The sequence below is a fragment of the Meleagris gallopavo genome, chromosome 22, assembly GCF_000146605.3.
Source record: "Meleagris gallopavo isolate NT-WF06-2002-E0010 breed Aviagen turkey brand Nicholas breeding stock chromosome 22, Turkey_5.1, whole genome shotgun sequence".
Classification (NCBI taxonomy): domain Eukaryota; kingdom Metazoa; phylum Chordata; class Aves; order Galliformes; family Phasianidae; genus Meleagris; species Meleagris gallopavo.
Window position 1 is genome coordinate 5800381 of NC_015032.2, and position 17006 is coordinate 5817386.

The following is a 17006-nucleotide window of genomic DNA, read 5'->3' on the forward strand; positions in this document are numbered from 1 at the left end:
GAGCCCCGCATCCCGCACCTCTCAGGCCGTCCCCATCTCTTCCCCCTGCGACGGCCTCAGTTCTTCTTTAGCCCGAGCCCTCCGCTCCTGCGGCCCGTCCTCGTGTCCCGAGGCCGCGGGTGGGATTTTAGAAACCTCCTGGTAGGAAAAGATGAAATCCCGAACCGTTCATCCCGCACGAGAGCTGAGGACGCGGGCTGAGATGCGGGCTGTGCTGCGCCCTGTCGGACACAGGCGGGAGAGGCACCGGCTGCGCGATGGGGGACGATGGCACGTGGGCAAGGACTGCTGCGTTCCGGTTTCTGATCCCTTTCTTTTTTTTTTGTTTTGGGAAAGAATAGAAATCGCTGCGGAAGAGAATTTTATTCTTAACTTCTGAGTGTGCTTTTCCAGAGCAGGGATGGGAAGGGGAGTTGGCTGCAGGGCTGCGGCGCTGGGGACGCACCCCCGGATCCCGCTGTCCCCGGATCCCCAGCACTGTGCTGGCACTGCTGGAGTCCCGCGCTCATCCCATGCTGCACGTGGCATTGGCACTGTCCTACAGCACTGTGCACGGGGACAGCAGGGTCCCCATGTCCCCGGAGGAGGAAGAGGAGGAGGAAGGTCCTGACCCATCTCCAGACCTTCCCCTGCTCGGTGCCTGCATTGTCCCCAGTGCCCCTCGGAGCTGTCACCTGCCCGTGCCGGGGGTGATTTGATGACTAGGAATGCGTCCCCAAAGCTGTGCCCGCTGTCACCTGGCGTAGCATGGAGCTGATTCTCGAGCACTGCAGAACGAACCTTTGGTTCCCAACCCCTGCGCTGGCTCAGAGCTGCCGAAATGCTGGGGGGCGGGGGGCAGGCATGGCGGGCGGCCGGGACCCGACCGGAGCAGCGTTATTCTTAGTGCCCGGTGTTGAAGTTTCCGCACTTGTTTACCGCTGTGGCTTTTCCCATGGAGCCGGAGGGGCTCTGAGCCGAAACGCCCTGGGCTTTGGAGGCTCAGAGCCCCTCCAGTGCCCCCTCTCCATCCCACCCCCAGGACCCCTCCAGCCCCACGCTCACCGTGCTGAGCGGCCCCGTGCTCTGAGTGCCCAATGCAGCCAAAACAGCCAGAGTCCGGCAGTTGGTTGTTTGTCTGCCGAGAGGAGGTGTCACCCTTGCCCCCCCCCCCCCTTGTTTTTTCTTTAATCAAGCCAGTGCTATTAATATCAGGTAATGAACATAATCTCAGCGTTAAGCTATCCTCTTATGCACGCTGAGCTCCCAGCACCTCCCGTCCCGGCGCCGTGCCCCCCCTCCTGTGCTGCCTGGCTCCGGGCCCCCCGCACTACTTGGGGCCATCCCTGTATGGCTCATCCCCACCGAGCAGCACCGAGCCCCCAACCATGAGCAGCCCCCCCACCTACGGCAGCGTCCGCTTCTCAGGCTGCCGGGCCCTGGCACCCGCGGGAAGGTGAGCTCCCCTTTATGGGGTGGGTTTGAGGTTAGGGTTAAGGGTTTTTCCCAAGAAAAGGGGATGGGAAGTGGGCATTGGGGCGCAAGGGACCCTCCGACACATTGGGGATCTCTAAGCAAAGTGAAGGGGGTGCACGGGCAGTGGGGGCAGCAAAGGATCCCCAACCCCAGGAGGAGGTCGGGGTGCCCCAAGCCCCAAGCAGGGCTCTGCAGGAAGGTTCCCCACCCCGGGGGATGTTTCCATTTGGATTTACCTTGTCCTGTTGTCATGCTGCTTGGAGGGAAGGGCCTCGCAGGGCTGCGTGTGGGACAAGGACAGCACTGCCCTCACTGCAGCCCTCCTGCAGGATCCGCCTGGTGCACGGAGCAGCGCTGCGGGCACTGCTATTAATAGGGCCCAGGCTCTGCACCGGGTCAGGAGTGCAGCCCTGAGTGGTGGAAAGGGACAGGAGGAAATGGGGAGTGGAGAGGAGCAGGAGGTGGTCGGAGCCGCCCTGAGGCCACGCAAGGAATTTGTGACCTTTGCAGAGCTCCAGTGCGGTCGCTCAGTGCTGCTTATCTGAGATAAATCATGGGAACGTTGGTTTGAGAGGCGGAGTGCAAAGTTTACATAGAAGTCCATAAGGGTGCGGGTGAGATGAGGCAAAGCAGAGAGACTCTGGAAATAGGATTAGGGCTCCCTGGGTCCAGGAGCACACTGCACGTGGATGGCAGCCCTGCAGCGCTGCGGGATGGGGCAGCATGAGCAGCACTTGTGCCACTGCCATGCTGGGATCATTGGGATGTTCATGGGCTGGGGGCTGGCAGGGGCGCAGCTCTGAGCAGAAGGTGCTGAGCGGGTAATGCTGGCGGTGGTTGAGAGCTCCTGGTGCTGGAGAGGGCTGGGTTGCATTGGTAGAGTGGATGCCCTGGTTGCAGTGGGAGCTGTGGGCAGCTTTACACACAGATGGCCGGTCTGAAATTTTGGTCATTATCTAGCATTATTCTAAAAAGGGCCATGGGAGGGAAGGGAACTAATCTTAATGCTGAAACAGCTTAAAACCCAACAAAATCTGCAAAACCCTGCAGTTTAAGCCCTTTGAAGAGGAAGGCAGCAAAGCCCCAGCCAGGCTGTACGTATTGGCACCGGAGCTCTCAGACCTGGCAGAAATATTGTCCCTACCCAATCCCACCTCTGTGTCCCGTGGGTGTTTGGGGAGAAAAAGACTGGTTTTTCAAAGCTGGCTATGGAGAAGCAGGACAAGCAGCTCTGGCTCTGGGTGTCGATCACTCCGCCATGGCCGTGCACACACACAGCTTATCTCCTGCCCTTATCACCTCGCAGCCGCCGTGTCCTGCTGCCAAGTGCCAGCTCTGGGCTCCGTTTGCTCCTCTCCCTCCTGACGCAGATAAGAGGGAGCGCTCAGCGGCTGCAGCCCGCACAGCAACGTGGGCACAAGCAGCTCCGCAGCCCCAGGAGGGGCGTTCCTGCCTGCAGCCCCACTGCCTGGTGCTGGGAAGCTCATGAGATGGTCCTGAAGGGTCTCAGCCCCATATAGGATGGGATTTGGGCAGAGATGGAGAGTTGCAGGTGGGGTTGCCGTGCTCGTTGAACCCACCGTTCCCTCTTTCTCCCCAGCAACAGCAGCGCCGAGTCGCTGGACCGGCTGTACCCGGCGGTGGGCTCCTCCAAGCCGCCCCGAAAGCGGACCACCAGCCAGTGCAAGTCGGAGCCCCCGCTGCTGCGCACCAGCAAAAGGACCATCTACACTGCCGGGCGGCCGCCCTGGTACAATGAGCACGGCACGCAGTCCAAGGAGGCCTTTGTCATAGGTGGGCATGGGTGGCTGCGTCCCACCGCTGGGCTGTTGGTGCTGCTGGGGGAGCCAGGGAGGGTTCCTGCTATCGCCATGCTCCCACAACCTCAGAATTGTGGAGTCACACAGTCGTGATGGTTGGAGACGATCATCCAGTCCAAACGGGTTGGAGCTGCATTGTCTTTAAGGTCCTTTCCAATGCAAGGCATTCTGCGATCGGTGCGGCGGAGCTGGCCTTGGAGGCAGGTCAGGGCTCTGTAGCCCCATCCCTTCTTTCTGGCAGGTCTGGGAGGGGGCAGCGCCTCTGGGAAGACCACGGTGGCCACCATGATCATCGAGGCTCTGGATGTCCCTTGGGTGGTTCTGCTCTCCATGGATTCCTTCTACAAGGTGAGGCCACCCAGCCCGATGGGGAAACGTGGTGGGGATGAGGCAGCATCCTCCTGCTTTCCCCTGGCCCCATGGCATTGGGGCAGGAGGAGACGTGGCACAGCAGTTGGGTGATGGTGATCTGGGGCTGCAGAGTGGATGGCCGCTCACTGACCCATCTTTGGGGCCAGGTGCTGACCAAGCAGCAGCAGGAGCAGGCAGCCAGCAATGACTTCAACTTTGACCACCCCGATGCCTTTGACTTTGACCTCATCATCGCCACCCTGAAGAAGCTGAAGCAAGGCAAGAGTGTGAAGATCCCCATCTACGACTTCACCACCCACAGCCGGAAGAAGGAATGGGTATGGGACATCGAGGGGCGTGGGATGAGGTGGTGGGCTGCCAGCTCTGTACAGCCTCCCAGTACATTGCAAGGGCAGCAGGCTGCAGGGAGGAGAAAACCCATGGGTTGTGCTTGTGTCACTGAGAGTTCTTTGAGTCCTACAAGTCCTCCAAAGCACAGGAAATAGAGGAGCTGATCATTCATTGTGTTATCATCTTCCCTGGAGTGTGGTATCTCTGCACGCATTCTCTATCCAACCACATCGATTTTTGCCTCTACAGAAAACCCTCTATGGTGCCAATGTGATTATTTTTGAAGGTATCATGGCATTCGCGGACAAGGAGCTGCTGAAGGTGAGGCAGCCCCATCCTGCAGCTGGGTGTACATGTTGCCCTGAATGTACTGGTTGCAGTGGGTATACTGAGTGTGCCAGTCGCAATGGGGGTCCTGGTAGCAATGGGGGCACTGGATGCACTGTCTTCCCATGCTGCATCAGCATCGCCTGCATGCCCACCCTGCATGCCCCATCCTGATGTTCCACAGCAGGGGAAGAGCCCCAGGCAGACGTGGAGCAGAGGGCCATGTCTCAGCCATTCCTTCCCAGGAATTTGGAGCCAAGCTGTGACCTGGTCCTTGGCAGCAAAGGTGTATCGACATGACCAGAAGTACCTCCGTGCTGCCCGGCTCAGCTTGCAGCAAAGCTGGCTGCAGCCATGCTCTGCAGAGCCTGGTGTTCCCAGGCTGACCTCGTCCAGCACTTCAGGCACTCCTGAGGAGTGCTCAGCTGCATGAGAACCCTATAGGCTCACAGTCGTGCACAAGCATAGCCAAGCTCAGTCTAGGAAGTTCCCTTCCCTGCCAAGGGAGCGTTTGTACTGCACTTTGCTGGAGCAACGATGACCTCCAGTGGACAGCTGAGTGCATCCCCAAGCAGTTTTCTTTCCTCTCATCCTTCAACCAAGGGCAAGCAGCAGGGATCCCAGCCCCCCGAAACGACATCCCCCGAAGTGCTGGGGCTGCATGTGGACGGAGGGCGGGTCCTGGAGCAGGATGGGTTTTGGGGTTGGCTGCAGCTTCAGCTGGTGTGATTCGTTCCCGCTGCTCTCCTTCCAGCTCCTCGACCTGAAGATCTTTGTGGACACGGACTCGGACATCCGCTTGGTGCGCCGCCTGCGCAGGGACATCAGTGAGCGTGGCCGTGACATCGAGGGAGTCATCAAGCAGTACAACAAGTTTGTGAAGCCCGCCTTCGACCAGTACATCCAGCCCACCATGCGGCTGGCCGACATCGTCGTGCCCCGAGGTACCCCACGCTCCTTATGCTAAATGGTTCCGTCAGGGCTCTGTTTTAGGCCCAGTTCATCAGTGACTTGGGTGTAGGGATAGAAAGTGTTGTGAACAAGCTTGCTGACAAGCATAGGATCATTAATGTTGGAAAAGACCTCTCAAATCCCCGAGTCCAACCTCATCCCACCGTACCCACTGACCGTGTCCCTCTGTGCCACATCTCCACAGCTCTGGAACACCTCCAGGGACAGCACTAAATTAGGAGCTGTTGACACCATTAAGAGTGGAGAGGCCTTGCAGAGAGAGACGTAGACAGATTGGAGAGCTGGGCAGTCATCAACTGCATGGAGTTTAACAAGAGCAGGTTCTGGATTCTGCAGCAGGGCAGGGAGGTTGGCACTATGGCCACACCTCACTGTTTATTTCTGCTTTTGGTTGACTCCAGGGAGTGGAAACACGGTGGCCATTGATCTGATCGTCCAGCACGTGCACAGCCAGCTGGAGGAGGTATGTCCTGGCTCCGGCCCCATGAACTCTGTGCCTTGCTTCTCTGTGTCCCGGTGCTCCGCCGGGAACAAACCCACCTCACACACTGCAGTGCAGTGCTCTGGGGGCAGCAAGCCATGCAGGGACAAAGCATCCTGCCTGGCTCCAACACCTCTGCTCTCTGGCTCTGGCTTCTCCTCTTCGCTCCCTGCAGCCATTGCTGCAGCCTTCCCAGTCCAGAGCTCTGTTTTCCACTTCAGTGCTGGGTGCAGCCCATGGGTGTCACAACCCAAAGCTTTGCCACAGCTTACTCACAGCCTGAGCCATGTCCTTCCCCACTGCTGACCACAGAGAGTCATATTTTGTATGGTTCTGGGCCTTGAGCCTGGGACCCATCCACCAAAGGACACAGTTATATGTTGCCATCCCTGAGCCATGCACCTTCCTCCCACCCTACTCATAGCTTTGATGTCGAAGATGTGACGATGCTCAGGGTGATGCTCTGGGAAATTGATGGCTTTATAAGTAAAGAGCTCAATTCCTGCAGAAATTCCTGAGCCCCAGATGAACTCCGAGCAGCCCCAGGTGATGGTGATCTGGGGCTGCAGAGTGGATGGCTGCTCCTGTGCTAGGGCACGGTGGGAGCTTCCCTGCAGCCAGGGCTTTCTGGCCTCCCCAGTTTACAGCAATACACTCTGGCAAGAATCTAAACCCTGCTTCTAGGACACAGAGCTCAGCCCAGAGCCCTGGGAGTTCTGCAGCCAGCAAACACGGCAGCTCCTGCCAGAGCAAGGGCTTGGCCGGGGCTTGGCATCTCTTTGGGGAGGGGAAGAAGGGGAAAAAAACTACATGTGAATGCAGGAAAATATTCCTATTTTTCCTTTTCTTTTGTCTTGAAACGCCCCTGGTGTTGGCAATGCTTAATACCGGTTGCATTGTGTCTTTGTGTTGCTGCCGCAGCGTGAACTCAGTGTCAGGTAAGAGCCCCTAACTGTCCTGTCCGTGCAGCCCGAGGCATTTCCAATGCCAGGCACTGCTTGGCCTCACCCTGACCTGCAGGCAGGTGTAAGGCCACCTGTAAGGCCACCACGTCCCTGGCCGTGGGAGAGGCTCTGCAGCGGCTCTCTGCGTTCAGGCATCTGCTCCCGTTGCCCTTCCATAAGACAAACGTTCAGACCCACCTTCCAAGCCCTGCTGGATGCTCTAAAGCATGCAGCCATTTACTTCCCCTCCAGCGTTTGGATCCAGATTTTTCCATTAGGCAGCCAGCTGGGTTCACAGGTATTTGTGTAGGAGGCAGAGCAGCAGGTTACTGCACTCAGGTTTCCATTTAGATCCCATTGTTTTATGGAGACACTTAGGCAAGTAACCCAAAAACTTAAATTTGGCACATAAAAGCTTTCAAAATACCAAAGATGAACAGGAAAAGGGTCTCTTCTTTACTTCTGCTCAAGCCATTTGTTTCCCAGACTGAGCAACTGGATGGTTTATTTTGTTTCTTTTTGCTTGCTCGTTGGAGGCCTTGGGACCTGGCATTTCCATTCAGTGCCATCTGTAAGCCCCCCGTGTGCCTGGAGGTTCAGGTGGGAAGCTGCTCTGTAGCACATGTGTATATATATGTGCATATAGAAAGACATACCCATATCACATTTCCTTTCTCTCCACTGATTTTCTTCTTTAATCAAATCTGGCCCTCAGTAGAGGTGATCTTTGCACTTTTCGTGCTCCCTAAAGCCCGCATATGGAGCAGTGCAATGACAGCCAGCTGAGGGAAATGACTTTGACCTTCAGAAGTACCTCCAGGGTAACCACGGCCATGGAAATCTTTAAGTTTTTAAGTTCAGTGGCTCCTGGTTCCCATTTGTGCCTTTGCTAGAAAGTTTAGAAAAAATATCCTGTGAAAATCCATTGATGCTCCTGGAGTGCTGGTGGGTGTCACTGTCTCTTGGCTGTGAGGACACAGCCAGGTCATTGAACAGAACCTGGATGCTCAGACCTGGCCCCAGCTCAAGGTATCCTCCTGTTTCCCATGCGCCAGGTTGATGTGCCACTGCCTGACCTCAGATGCTTCATGGTGAGGTGGTGTGGCCCTGGCACTGCTGCCCAGAGAGCTGTGGGTGCCCCAGCCCTGGAGGTGCCCACAGCCATGAATGGGCCCTGTGCAGCCTGGTCTATGGGAGGTGTCCCTGTCCATGAGAGTAGTTGGAGCTGGGTGGGCTTTAAGATCTCTTCCAACTCAGCCATTCTGCAATACCATGATTCTGTGGTTGTTAAGATCCCTTCCAGCCCAACCAGTCTGTGATTCTATGCGATGAGTGAATTCTGAGGAGATTAAAGAGAGCAGTGCCCCAGACCTACGGGCTGTTCCACACCACTGGCAGCCTCCACTTTGCTCTGCGTCCTCTCAGGGTGAAGCTCAGGTCTTGGGATCATTGCATCCACTTATTTAACCACACGTGCTGGAGCTGTGATTACCCACCCTTTGCACTATGCCAGGTGCCCAGCAGCACCTGCAGCCTGTTTGCTGTCCCGTTTTAGCAATCAGCCTGGCTCAAGGAGCCTCTGCTCGTTTCAGCTGACTTTCCCTCGCCGATCGATTCCCTCCCTCCTCTCCCAAGGTCTGGATCAGCTTGGCATGCCCTTTGCCAATTGTGTCTTTAAATATCAGCCCGTGGCGCAGTCTGATAGCCCTTGTTTGAAATGTCAGCTGTGAAAGCCAGCCGCTGTACGTGTTTGAAATGCCTTGACTGCATCACTCCTTTGTAGCTGGATGTCTCTTGTCTGCTTCCTGTTTGATAGCATGCTCAACAAAGAACCGAGGATGTTCCCTGAAGCCTTCCTGAGCGATGGCCACCCCTTTTCTCTCCTTTCTTATTCTTCTTCCTTTTTCTTTTTATTTTTTTCTTTTTTCTTTTTTTTTACCTTCAAACCTTTTGTTCTGGGGGGAAAAAATAAGTTTCCAAAGTGAGATGTCTTCTTGACGTGCTCACGGCCGTCTGTCTGAATGCTCTGCCGCCTCACTGGGGAGAGGGTGGGAGCATCACTGGTGGCTGCATGATCTGCTGTGCCCGTGTCCATGTATGGTGTGTGAGCTCCCTACATGGACATCTGGTCCAGGGGGGGCCTTGGAGGTCCTCGAGGTCTTCCCAGCTGCTGGTGATGCTCAGCTCAGGGCTGGGTTTCTCCCACTGTTCGCATTGCTCTGGGCTTTACGGAGTCACCGAGGCTGCAGGAGGTGGGCACCGCTGTGTGCACACTGGGTGGAGGTTGTGCAGGCTTCAGCTCCAGCACATGGTTTGGGATTGCGGGGCCCGATGGCTTTGGAGGCATCAGGAAGCCCTGCAATGTGGTGCTGGATGGGACCAAGGTGTGACAGTGTGACAGTGTCCCTGCGGTGACAGATGGGGCTCAGCATGGAGCTGAACTGGTGCTTTGGGGAGCAGAGGTGACATGGTTTGGTCACCCTGGAAGGGGCGTTGGGGTCTGTATGGAGACGGCCATTCTTGGGCAGCTCCAAGAACCACCGATCCACTGGGACTTTTTTTTCCCCCCCTTTGACTAATGCCAGTGCTTTTTCCTTTATTTCATGTTCTGTTTGTCCCTCTCCCCTAAAACTCTGGTGTCTCCCGTCTTGTCTCCCCGAATGTCCCTCCCACCTGGTGACCAGAGGAAGCTACGCTGGGATATGTGAGGAGACCTCCACTGCTGGCAGCGTTCGGGGTGTGACACTAACAGCATGGCTGGGGCCAGGGCCGTGCAGCGTGAGCGTGCTACTAACCTGGGCTGCACACGGGGTCCTGCTTCTCTGGGGCTTCACAGGTCAAAAAAGGGTGGGAGGGACCCAAAAGTCTCTATCTTCATCCCTAAAAGTGATGGTGCTGAACAGCATCCCAAGAAGCAGGGCTGCATCCCGTACCCAGCCCTGCGCGGGGGTTGCAGGAGGTGCAGAAGGTGCAGTGAGGAGCTGCTGACAGCGTTCCCCAAGGGTTGCTGACAGCTCGAGATGCAGGGGAGGTGTTCTGGGGCTGCTGCAGGAGGTGGGAGCGGGAGCTGGGTCTCAGGGCACATGGAGCTGCCCTCCTGCATGGGGTGGTGGTGACGGGGGGAGAGGTTGCAAATTCAGGGACATGCCCCGATACCCAGGGCTGCGCTGGGTTTTGGGACAGCAGTTTGGGATGAGAGAGCATACGGGCTCTGCAGTGGGAGCAGGCACCCGCATCTGCCAAAGGCAGGGCTCAGCCCCTTGCACAATGGCTCACGCCATGTGGGTCATCTTCCCCAGGGCCAAAGGGGTCAGGCAGGGCTGTGGGTGGTGTCTGTGTCCCCAGGACCCATCCCCAGGCTGGGGTTGGTGGCAGGAAGGAGGGGGCAGAGCCACGCGGTGCTGCTGCGGTGCGGTCATGGTATGGACATAGCTCTGAGGGCAGCTAACCTGAGTTCTGGTGACTAACGGAGTGAGCTCGCTGGGCTGGTGCAGGGCACTGGGGGACTGCTGGCCAGAAGGAGCCCTGACACCCCCAGGCTTTGGGAATGTCCCATTTGGCGTTGGTTGGCCAACCTGATCGAGCTGCAGGTGTCCCTGTTCATTGCAGGGGAGTTGGATCAGATGGCCATTAAGGGTCCCTTCCAACTCAGACCATTCTGTAATCCCATGGTGGCTGGAGGCCTCACGCCATTGCGCCCTGCCCTCCTCCGTTCCTACCCAGTCATCTTTCTCTTCCTCTCTGCTTGTGTGCCTGTTTGTGTGTGCAGTTAACCCAGGTTTCTGCTCGGTTTGAAATCTTACTCATCTGCTGCTTCCATCTGATGGCTCCCTTCTCCCCCTCCCCACCATCTCCCTGCCCAGCTGTGGCCATGGCATGTTTGTGGTCTGATGCGTGGCTTTGTGACCCCAGCCCTCCTCCCAGACAAAGGCACTTGCCCATCCTGCCCAGCCCCATGGAAGCCAAAGAGATGTGACCTTCATCTCATTACTGCTGCTCTCAAGTAGAGAGGTGACTAATGGGGCCCCATTGTGCGCTTCCCCGTGAACGGTGTTCCCTTGATCCAAGAATAGCTCCCAACCCTATTAGTTATGTGGAGATGACTCACACAAAGCCAGCCCCGTCCAGCGGCAAAGTCTTGAAGCTGTTCCCAATTTGGCATCGCTGCGACCAGCCCTGAATGGGCCGGATGTGCTCTGAAGCAGCCTTACTGCAGCCCGCCACTGCAGCACTGCCCTGGGGGAACTGGGGATGGCATCACAGTGCTGAGCTCCTGCCCCACACCCAGCCCTTGTCCTGTGGGGCAGAGGCTGCTGTGACGGCCCTTCCTCAACCACTGAGTGGGGGACCCACCGCCAGGTCCCCTTCCTGAGCAGGGGGAAGTTTTCATATTGTTTTCCATGGAAACTCTCAGCCACAGTGGGTCAGCCGTGGCTCAGTGACCCAGCAGGGAGGGCACGTCCTGGGGCTGCACCGACCGCCCCTTCCCTGCCCCTTCAGAAGGTCCTGGGCAGGGCTGGCTGCTCATTGGGCTTGGCCACGTGGCTTTGTGTTGCGTTGAGAGCTGACATCTGGGAGAATGGCTCCGGCCGTGTGCTGTGCCCCGGCCTTCAGGCACCTCCCCGGAGCCCTCCTGACCCTGTGTTTGGTTTCAGGGCCGCCCTGGCCTCTGCCCATCAGTACCACCCCCTTCCGCAGACCCTCAGCGTGCTGAAGAGCACCCCTCAGGTGCGGGGCATGCACACCATCATCAGGTAACGGCGTGGCACCGCGGCCCCTGGGGCGAAGAGGGGGCTTGGCTGGGTGGGCTCAGCTGGCCTCGGGCTCCCGAGTCCCCAGAGTTCTGCTCATTGCCTTTCAGAAACAAGGAGACCAGCAGGGACGAGTTCATTTTCTACTCCAAGAGGCTGATGCGGTTGCTGATCGAGCACGCGCTCTCGTTTCTCCCTTTCCAGGTGGGTTCAGAGGCTGCACCTGGTGATGAGGTTTTGTCCAACCTCAGCTTCCACGGGCTGGTCAGCTTTCCTAATCAGCCCCTGCCTGGCTCCCTGGTAGCAGGGCTCACTGAGAGCCACTGTGGTAATGCTTCTTATGGGGTTTTTGCAGAGTTGCACTGTTCAGACTCCCCAGGGACAGGACTACGAAGGGAGGACATACAGTGGGAAGCAAGTAAGTGGGAGCAAAAGGTGTTTTCAAACTCCTAGGTGGGGCTTCATTAAAAGCCCTCTGCATGGAGGGAGGAACACCACAGGCATCTTGGGGTTCCCACCAAACCTGAGTTTGGTACCTCGTGTCAATGGGGCAAAGATGCCACCAGTGCCACCGGTGTGCAGCACAACCCTGTGCTGGAGGGGATGCACTTTGGGGTTGCCCTTTGGAGGTTCCCAGTATTGAAACCGAATGCTGTGTGCCCCCACCTGCCCGGGTGCTCTCACTTCAGATCACCGGGGTGTCCATCCTGCGGGCAGGTGAGACCATGGAGCCAGCACTGCGAGCTGTCTGCAAGGACGTCCGCATCGGGACCATTCTCATTCAGACCAACTGCAACACGGGCGAGCCGGAGGTACAGCATCTCCTGCCCACGGGCATGCACGTGGGGTTGGCTTAGGTGTGGTGTGAGTGCTTGGGAAAGGCTTTAAAAGCTTCTGAAGTGGGTTTTGCCAGCGTATGTGTGCACACAGGGCTGGTTTGGTGTCTGCACCGGTGCCTGGCCCCACTAACAGCTCAGATTGCAGTGATGGGGACGTGGAAAGACCCTTCCCTCCTCCTAAAGATGAGCTGGAATTGCTTTGTTGCCTCCATTCTGTATGAGGACGGACCCCTGTGCAGTGCCATGAGCTGACCTGTCTCTCCCCCTGCCCAGCTCCACTACCTGCGGCTGCCGAAGGACATCAGTGAGGACCACGTCATCCTGATGGACTGCACGGTCTCCACGGGAGCTGCAGCCATGATGGCCGTGCGGGTGCTGCTGGTATGGAGGGTATCGGGTGGGTGGGGGCAAGGGGGGGGTTTTTGCCCCAGGCAGTGTACAAAAGCCCTGCTGAGGGCCTTGCATTAACACTGAGCCTTCTAAAGGGGGGTGTTGAGGGTCACAGCAAGACCTGGAATGTCTCCAAGGCGTTGACAAAGCCCTTCCTAGGATAGTAACAGCTTAGATGTAGGTGGTTCATTGGTCTTATACCCACCAAACCCTACACCCAGGGACAAAAAGTGGTTCCAGGAAGGTCCTCGAGTGCTCCGAGTGCCAGAGTATGGACCATAACACAGCTCATCCCACACACTCCATGCTGTTCCTGCAGGATCATGACGTCCCGGAAGACAAGATTTTCCTCCTCTCCCTGCTGATGGCAGAGATGGGTGTCCACTCGGTTGCCTACGCCTTCCCCCGGGTGAAGATCATCACCACAGCTGTGGACAAGAAGGTGAATGACCTCTTCCGGATCATCCCTGGCATTGGTGAGTACCTGAGGAGGAATGTTCAGTGTTTCTGGTCTGCTCACCAGATGCGGTGAAGCCCTGATTGCCAGCAGCTCAGCCTTGTTTTAGTCTGCCCTTGTTTTACTGAGAGACCCTTTGCCTCTCCTGGTGGAGAAGCTGGGCTGGGGCAGCTGGGGCAGCTCTGTGCCTCATTCCCTGAACTGCTGCCTGGAGGAAGCTTGTCCTCAACAAGCTCACTGCGTCCTTCCATCCTCACCTCTGCTGTGCCAGGAAACACCCCTGCCATGGCATGCTAAAACAGTCCCCAGTGTGCTAAAACAGCCTCCGGGCTGCTCCAGTTCTGCTGCTACACAAATGCTAGCACCGTGCAAGCTGTCAGATAAACCTGGTTTTGTTTCCTCGCCTGCTGGGCCAGTCCCAAGCTCTTCAGAGCTTTCTCTCTCCCTTCTCCCCATAGGGAACTTTGGTGATCGGTACTTTGGGACGGATGCTCCTCCTGACTGGAGCGACGATGAGGATGCTCTCAGCACTTAACTGGGTGGGAGATGCCACCGGCGCCAGGCAGCTTCAGCATCGCACCTTAACCCCTCCTGTCCATTGCAGATTTCTCCTTTCTCCTCACCAAGCATATATTTTTTTCAAATCTTTCATCAGAGATCTAGGGCATATTTTTTCAAACACAAATCCTAGTGTGACTTTGTGGACAGCATAGAGTGGAGTTAATTTATTTTAATTTAACTATTTGCCTATATAACTTATTGGAGATATTTTATAAAGAAAAGTAATAAATTTTTTCTCTGGTTTTCTTGAATGGAGCCATTGCTTGTCATGGCCTTGTGCTGCCCCAAAGGAATCACAGGGTCATTATAGTTGGAAAAGACCTCTGAGATCCCAGGTCCAACCCCAACCCACCCCACTGTGCACACTGTCCATGACCCTCAGTGCCACATCTCCACAGCTCTGGGACATCTCCAGGGTCAGTGACCCCACCACCTCTGGGCAGCTGTGCCACTGCATCACTGCTTTTTTGGAGAATAAATTATTCCTAATATCCCACCTGAATCATAACCCATTGGGATTGCCCTGCTCACTCTGAGCCCCCTGCTTGCTCCTGGGGGCAGAGAGGTGTTGTCACCTTCCTGCAAGGCAGGGTAACCCCCCCCGACCCAGGTCTCCGTGCTGAACCTCATCAGGAGGAAAACCCACCACTCTTCCCCTGCTCCCTCCTTCTGCAGCCTCATGCTAGGGATGCAGTACCACACTCCAGATCCCACTGTATCCCTCCTTCCTGCAAGGAGGCTGAAGTTCAGCTTGGATCCTGCTGCACTCGAGCTCAAAAAGCACCAACTCTTCTTCCAGCTCTGCAACCAGACTGAAGCACATCTCGCTTAGCACAGCCTGCTCTTGCTGCATCAGAGCTGTTGGAGGTGCAGGTCCGTAACGGCCTGCAGGAAGCTGCCAGCGGCCAGAGAAACCTCAGTGGGAGGGAGAAGGCAGTCAGAGGAGGCTGTGCTGAGCACAGAGCGTTTTCCCTTCCTGCACGATGCAAAGTACCGATGCCACATCCTTGTGCTGGCAGTAAGCGGGCCGAGACGAGCCTACTCTGCATTAGGCAGCCCTGGATGGGAGAGGAAGAGGGGACATTGTGCTCGGCCACTGCCAAAACGGAGCCTCCAGGTGACAGCTTGGTGTGGGCTCGGCAGTGAGGAGCCCGAAATAACTGCCATTGCTCTACAGCACGTTGTGTAAACCCTCCACTGCATTTAAAAGAAAGCAGCTGCCCGAGTTCCTGCAAGCGCACGGTGAAAGCACGAAGCCCTCAGCTTGAAAGCCACGCTCCCAGCCAGCGCCGGCGCTTGATTAGTGCCTCTAAAAATAGCTCCTTGCGTAGGTGGAAGGAGAGCTCATAAGCACAAACATAGGAGAGGCAGACATGGGGCTTCGGGCTGGGGCAGCATGTAGCCAGGAGCTGAGCATCACCGGGCATCTTCTGCTCTCAGAGTGCTGCCTCTGTGCAGCCCAGCTCAGCCCCATGGAGGAATGCCCACCAGCCTGCGTGTGTACGGCTCCTGCAGACCTCCCTGAGGGACACGAGGCCACGTCTGATCCTGAGCCCAATCTGCTCTCAGGGTCCACCCTGAGGGTGAAGGGCCCACTGGGGGGCAATGCAGTACCTTCCCACTCAGCATCCTTCATTAACCCACACACCCTGTTCCCTGGAGGCCTCACGGACACAGCAGTTCCCGGTTCCTCAGAACAAGCCCCCAGCAGGCAGCGTGTTGGGGACAGCCATGGGGCTGTGAGAAGTGTGGGTGCAGCAGGGCTGTGAACCGCCACAACAGCAAAGGGCGTCCGTCATCCGTGGTCCCCTGTAAGCCTGATGGGCACCACTGACATCTGTAGGACCCTCCACCACAGGAGAGGAGAACAACCTAACAACCTCGGGGAGAAGAGGGAGGCACCACGTCTCGTTTTGCAGCACGTCCAAGCTGCCGAGTGCCACCCACGCACCCATAGCCCCAGCACCCATAGCCGGCACCATGGCAGCACAGCAGGGTGCGGCACGGCCCCATGGCTGCCGTGTTCAGGGCCAAACACTCATACCTGCCCCATGGACACAGCCCAGGGCAACCACAACAAACAGAGCTGCTGGAGACCTCTGCATCCTGGGCAGCTCCTGCTTTAACTGCGCTGTGTCCACCATTTTCCCTTGCACGTCTGCATTTGTCCTCAGCAGATCCACGTTTTTCCTCAGCAGACCTGTACCTTTCCCCCACCAGATGCACATTTTCCTTTAGCAGATCCACGTTTTCCCCCACCAGACCCCTATTTTCCCTCAGCACACTGCACACCAAATCCCCACATTTGGCCACCACAGTGCTGAATTCTACCTCAAGAACGTGGTGCCTTCCCTCCTCACCCCTGCCCACCCTCCCCCTTCCCCACTGGCGGCAGAATTGTTAAATTTAGCGGCACGTTCCACAGTGGGTGGCCTTGTCCCATCCCTGCTGCCATCACCCTTGCGACCAGCCAGCTGCAGGATGTGGTGCTACCTTGGCAGGCGCCATCTTGGGAGGCGCCATCTTAGGAGGTCGCCATCTCAGAAGGCTGCCATCTTGGGAGGCCGCCATCTCGCGAGGCCGCCATCTCCCTCTCCCCACTCCGCCATTGCCATCGCTTCAAGCTCAACTTTCTTCTGCGTGTGACAAACTGCTGGTGGCAAACACACCACCTCGGAAACACTGCGTGGGTGGTGGGCGGCTCCTCCCCACCTCTGCCTTTCAGGCCGCCCGGTGTGGCAGCCATGATGGCCGCTCGTGGGGCCAGGCAGTGAGAACAAGAACAAAGCAACACTTTTTTGGCCAAGATATTTGCAGGTGCTCCTCAAACTCTGATGGGTGAGAGGTAGTCTTAGTGTTAGCCAGCATGGCCATAGCCCTGCAGCACAGGCGATGCTCTGCAGGACAGCCGCCTTCAGAGCCCAATGACCTCCATCTGATGCCTGGGGGTACCAAATAACGAGGAAAAAAATCTCCATTTTTCTCAGTTCATACCAGGACAACTCCGTGCTCTCAGCTCTACTTTGTGCTGTTCGACACAGCCAACGTTTTTCCAAACAAATTGCATTGCTGTAATACAATATTGGTGAATTACCACCTCTTGCTTGAGCAGCCCCCAGCAGTGCCCCCCACTGCAGCCCCCAGTGCTGCCCCACCTCAGTCCCCAGCCCCCCCACACCACAGGGGCTTCCTGCCCTGCCTCAGGAGCAGCCCAAACCACAAACTCTGACCGACAGCAGAGCCTCTTCAGCACCATCCTCCCAGCACTAAAAATAGAACAGAGTGGTGAAAAAGAAAAGAAAAAGAA

At 56.9% G+C, this 17006-nt stretch overlaps 1 protein-coding gene and 1 long non-coding RNA gene across 3 annotated transcripts; one reads left to right on the forward strand and one right to left on the reverse strand.

Annotated features, from left to right (window-relative positions):
* Nucleotides 1–325: 325 nt before the first annotated feature.
* LOC109370757 lies at nucleotides 326–1936 on the reverse strand. Its single transcript, XR_004161852.1, has 2 exons — nucleotides 1692–1936; nucleotides 326–347 (listed from the first exon to the last, which is right to left on the reverse strand). It is a non-coding gene; the product is annotated as an uncharacterized LOC109370757 (long non-coding RNA).
* UCKL1 (uridine-cytidine kinase 1 like 1) lies at nucleotides 1044–13954 on the forward strand. Of its 2 annotated transcripts, none has more exons than XM_010722384.3 (15): nucleotides 1044–1435; nucleotides 3056–3249; nucleotides 3517–3623; nucleotides 3794–3964; nucleotides 4227–4298; nucleotides 5059–5248; nucleotides 5678–5739; nucleotides 9386–9405; nucleotides 11357–11455; nucleotides 11563–11656; nucleotides 11808–11870; nucleotides 12142–12264; nucleotides 12565–12672; nucleotides 13001–13157; nucleotides 13597–13954. In XM_010722384.3, the coding sequence occupies exons 1-15, from the start codon at nucleotides 1368–1370 to the stop codon at nucleotides 13671–13673; spliced, it is 1605 nt and encodes a 534-aa protein (XP_010720686.1). In that variant the 5' UTR covers nucleotides 1044–1367; the 3' UTR covers nucleotides 13674–13954. The 2 variants fall into 2 exon arrangements, with proteins under 2 accessions (XP_010720686.1, XP_003212090.1); XM_003212042.4 differs by lacking the exon at nucleotides 9386–9405 and adding an exon at nucleotides 6679–6695 and having other exon boundaries at nucleotides 13597–13729.
* The last annotated feature ends 3052 nt before the right edge of the window (nucleotides 13955–17006 follow it).

Coding starts and splice junctions, on each gene's coding strand:
- UCKL1 (XM_010722384.3), top strand. CDS start 1,368: ATGAGCAGCCCCCCCACCTACGGCAGCGTCCGCTTCTCAGGCTGCCGG. Junction 9,406..11,356: donor AGGAAGCTACGCTGGGATAT/GTGAGGAGACCT, acceptor GTTTGGTTTCAG/GGCCGCCCTGGCCTCTGCCC. Junction 11,456..11,562: donor GGCATGCACACCATCATCAG/GTAACGGCGTGG, acceptor ATTGCCTTTCAG/AAACAAGGAGACCAGCAGGG.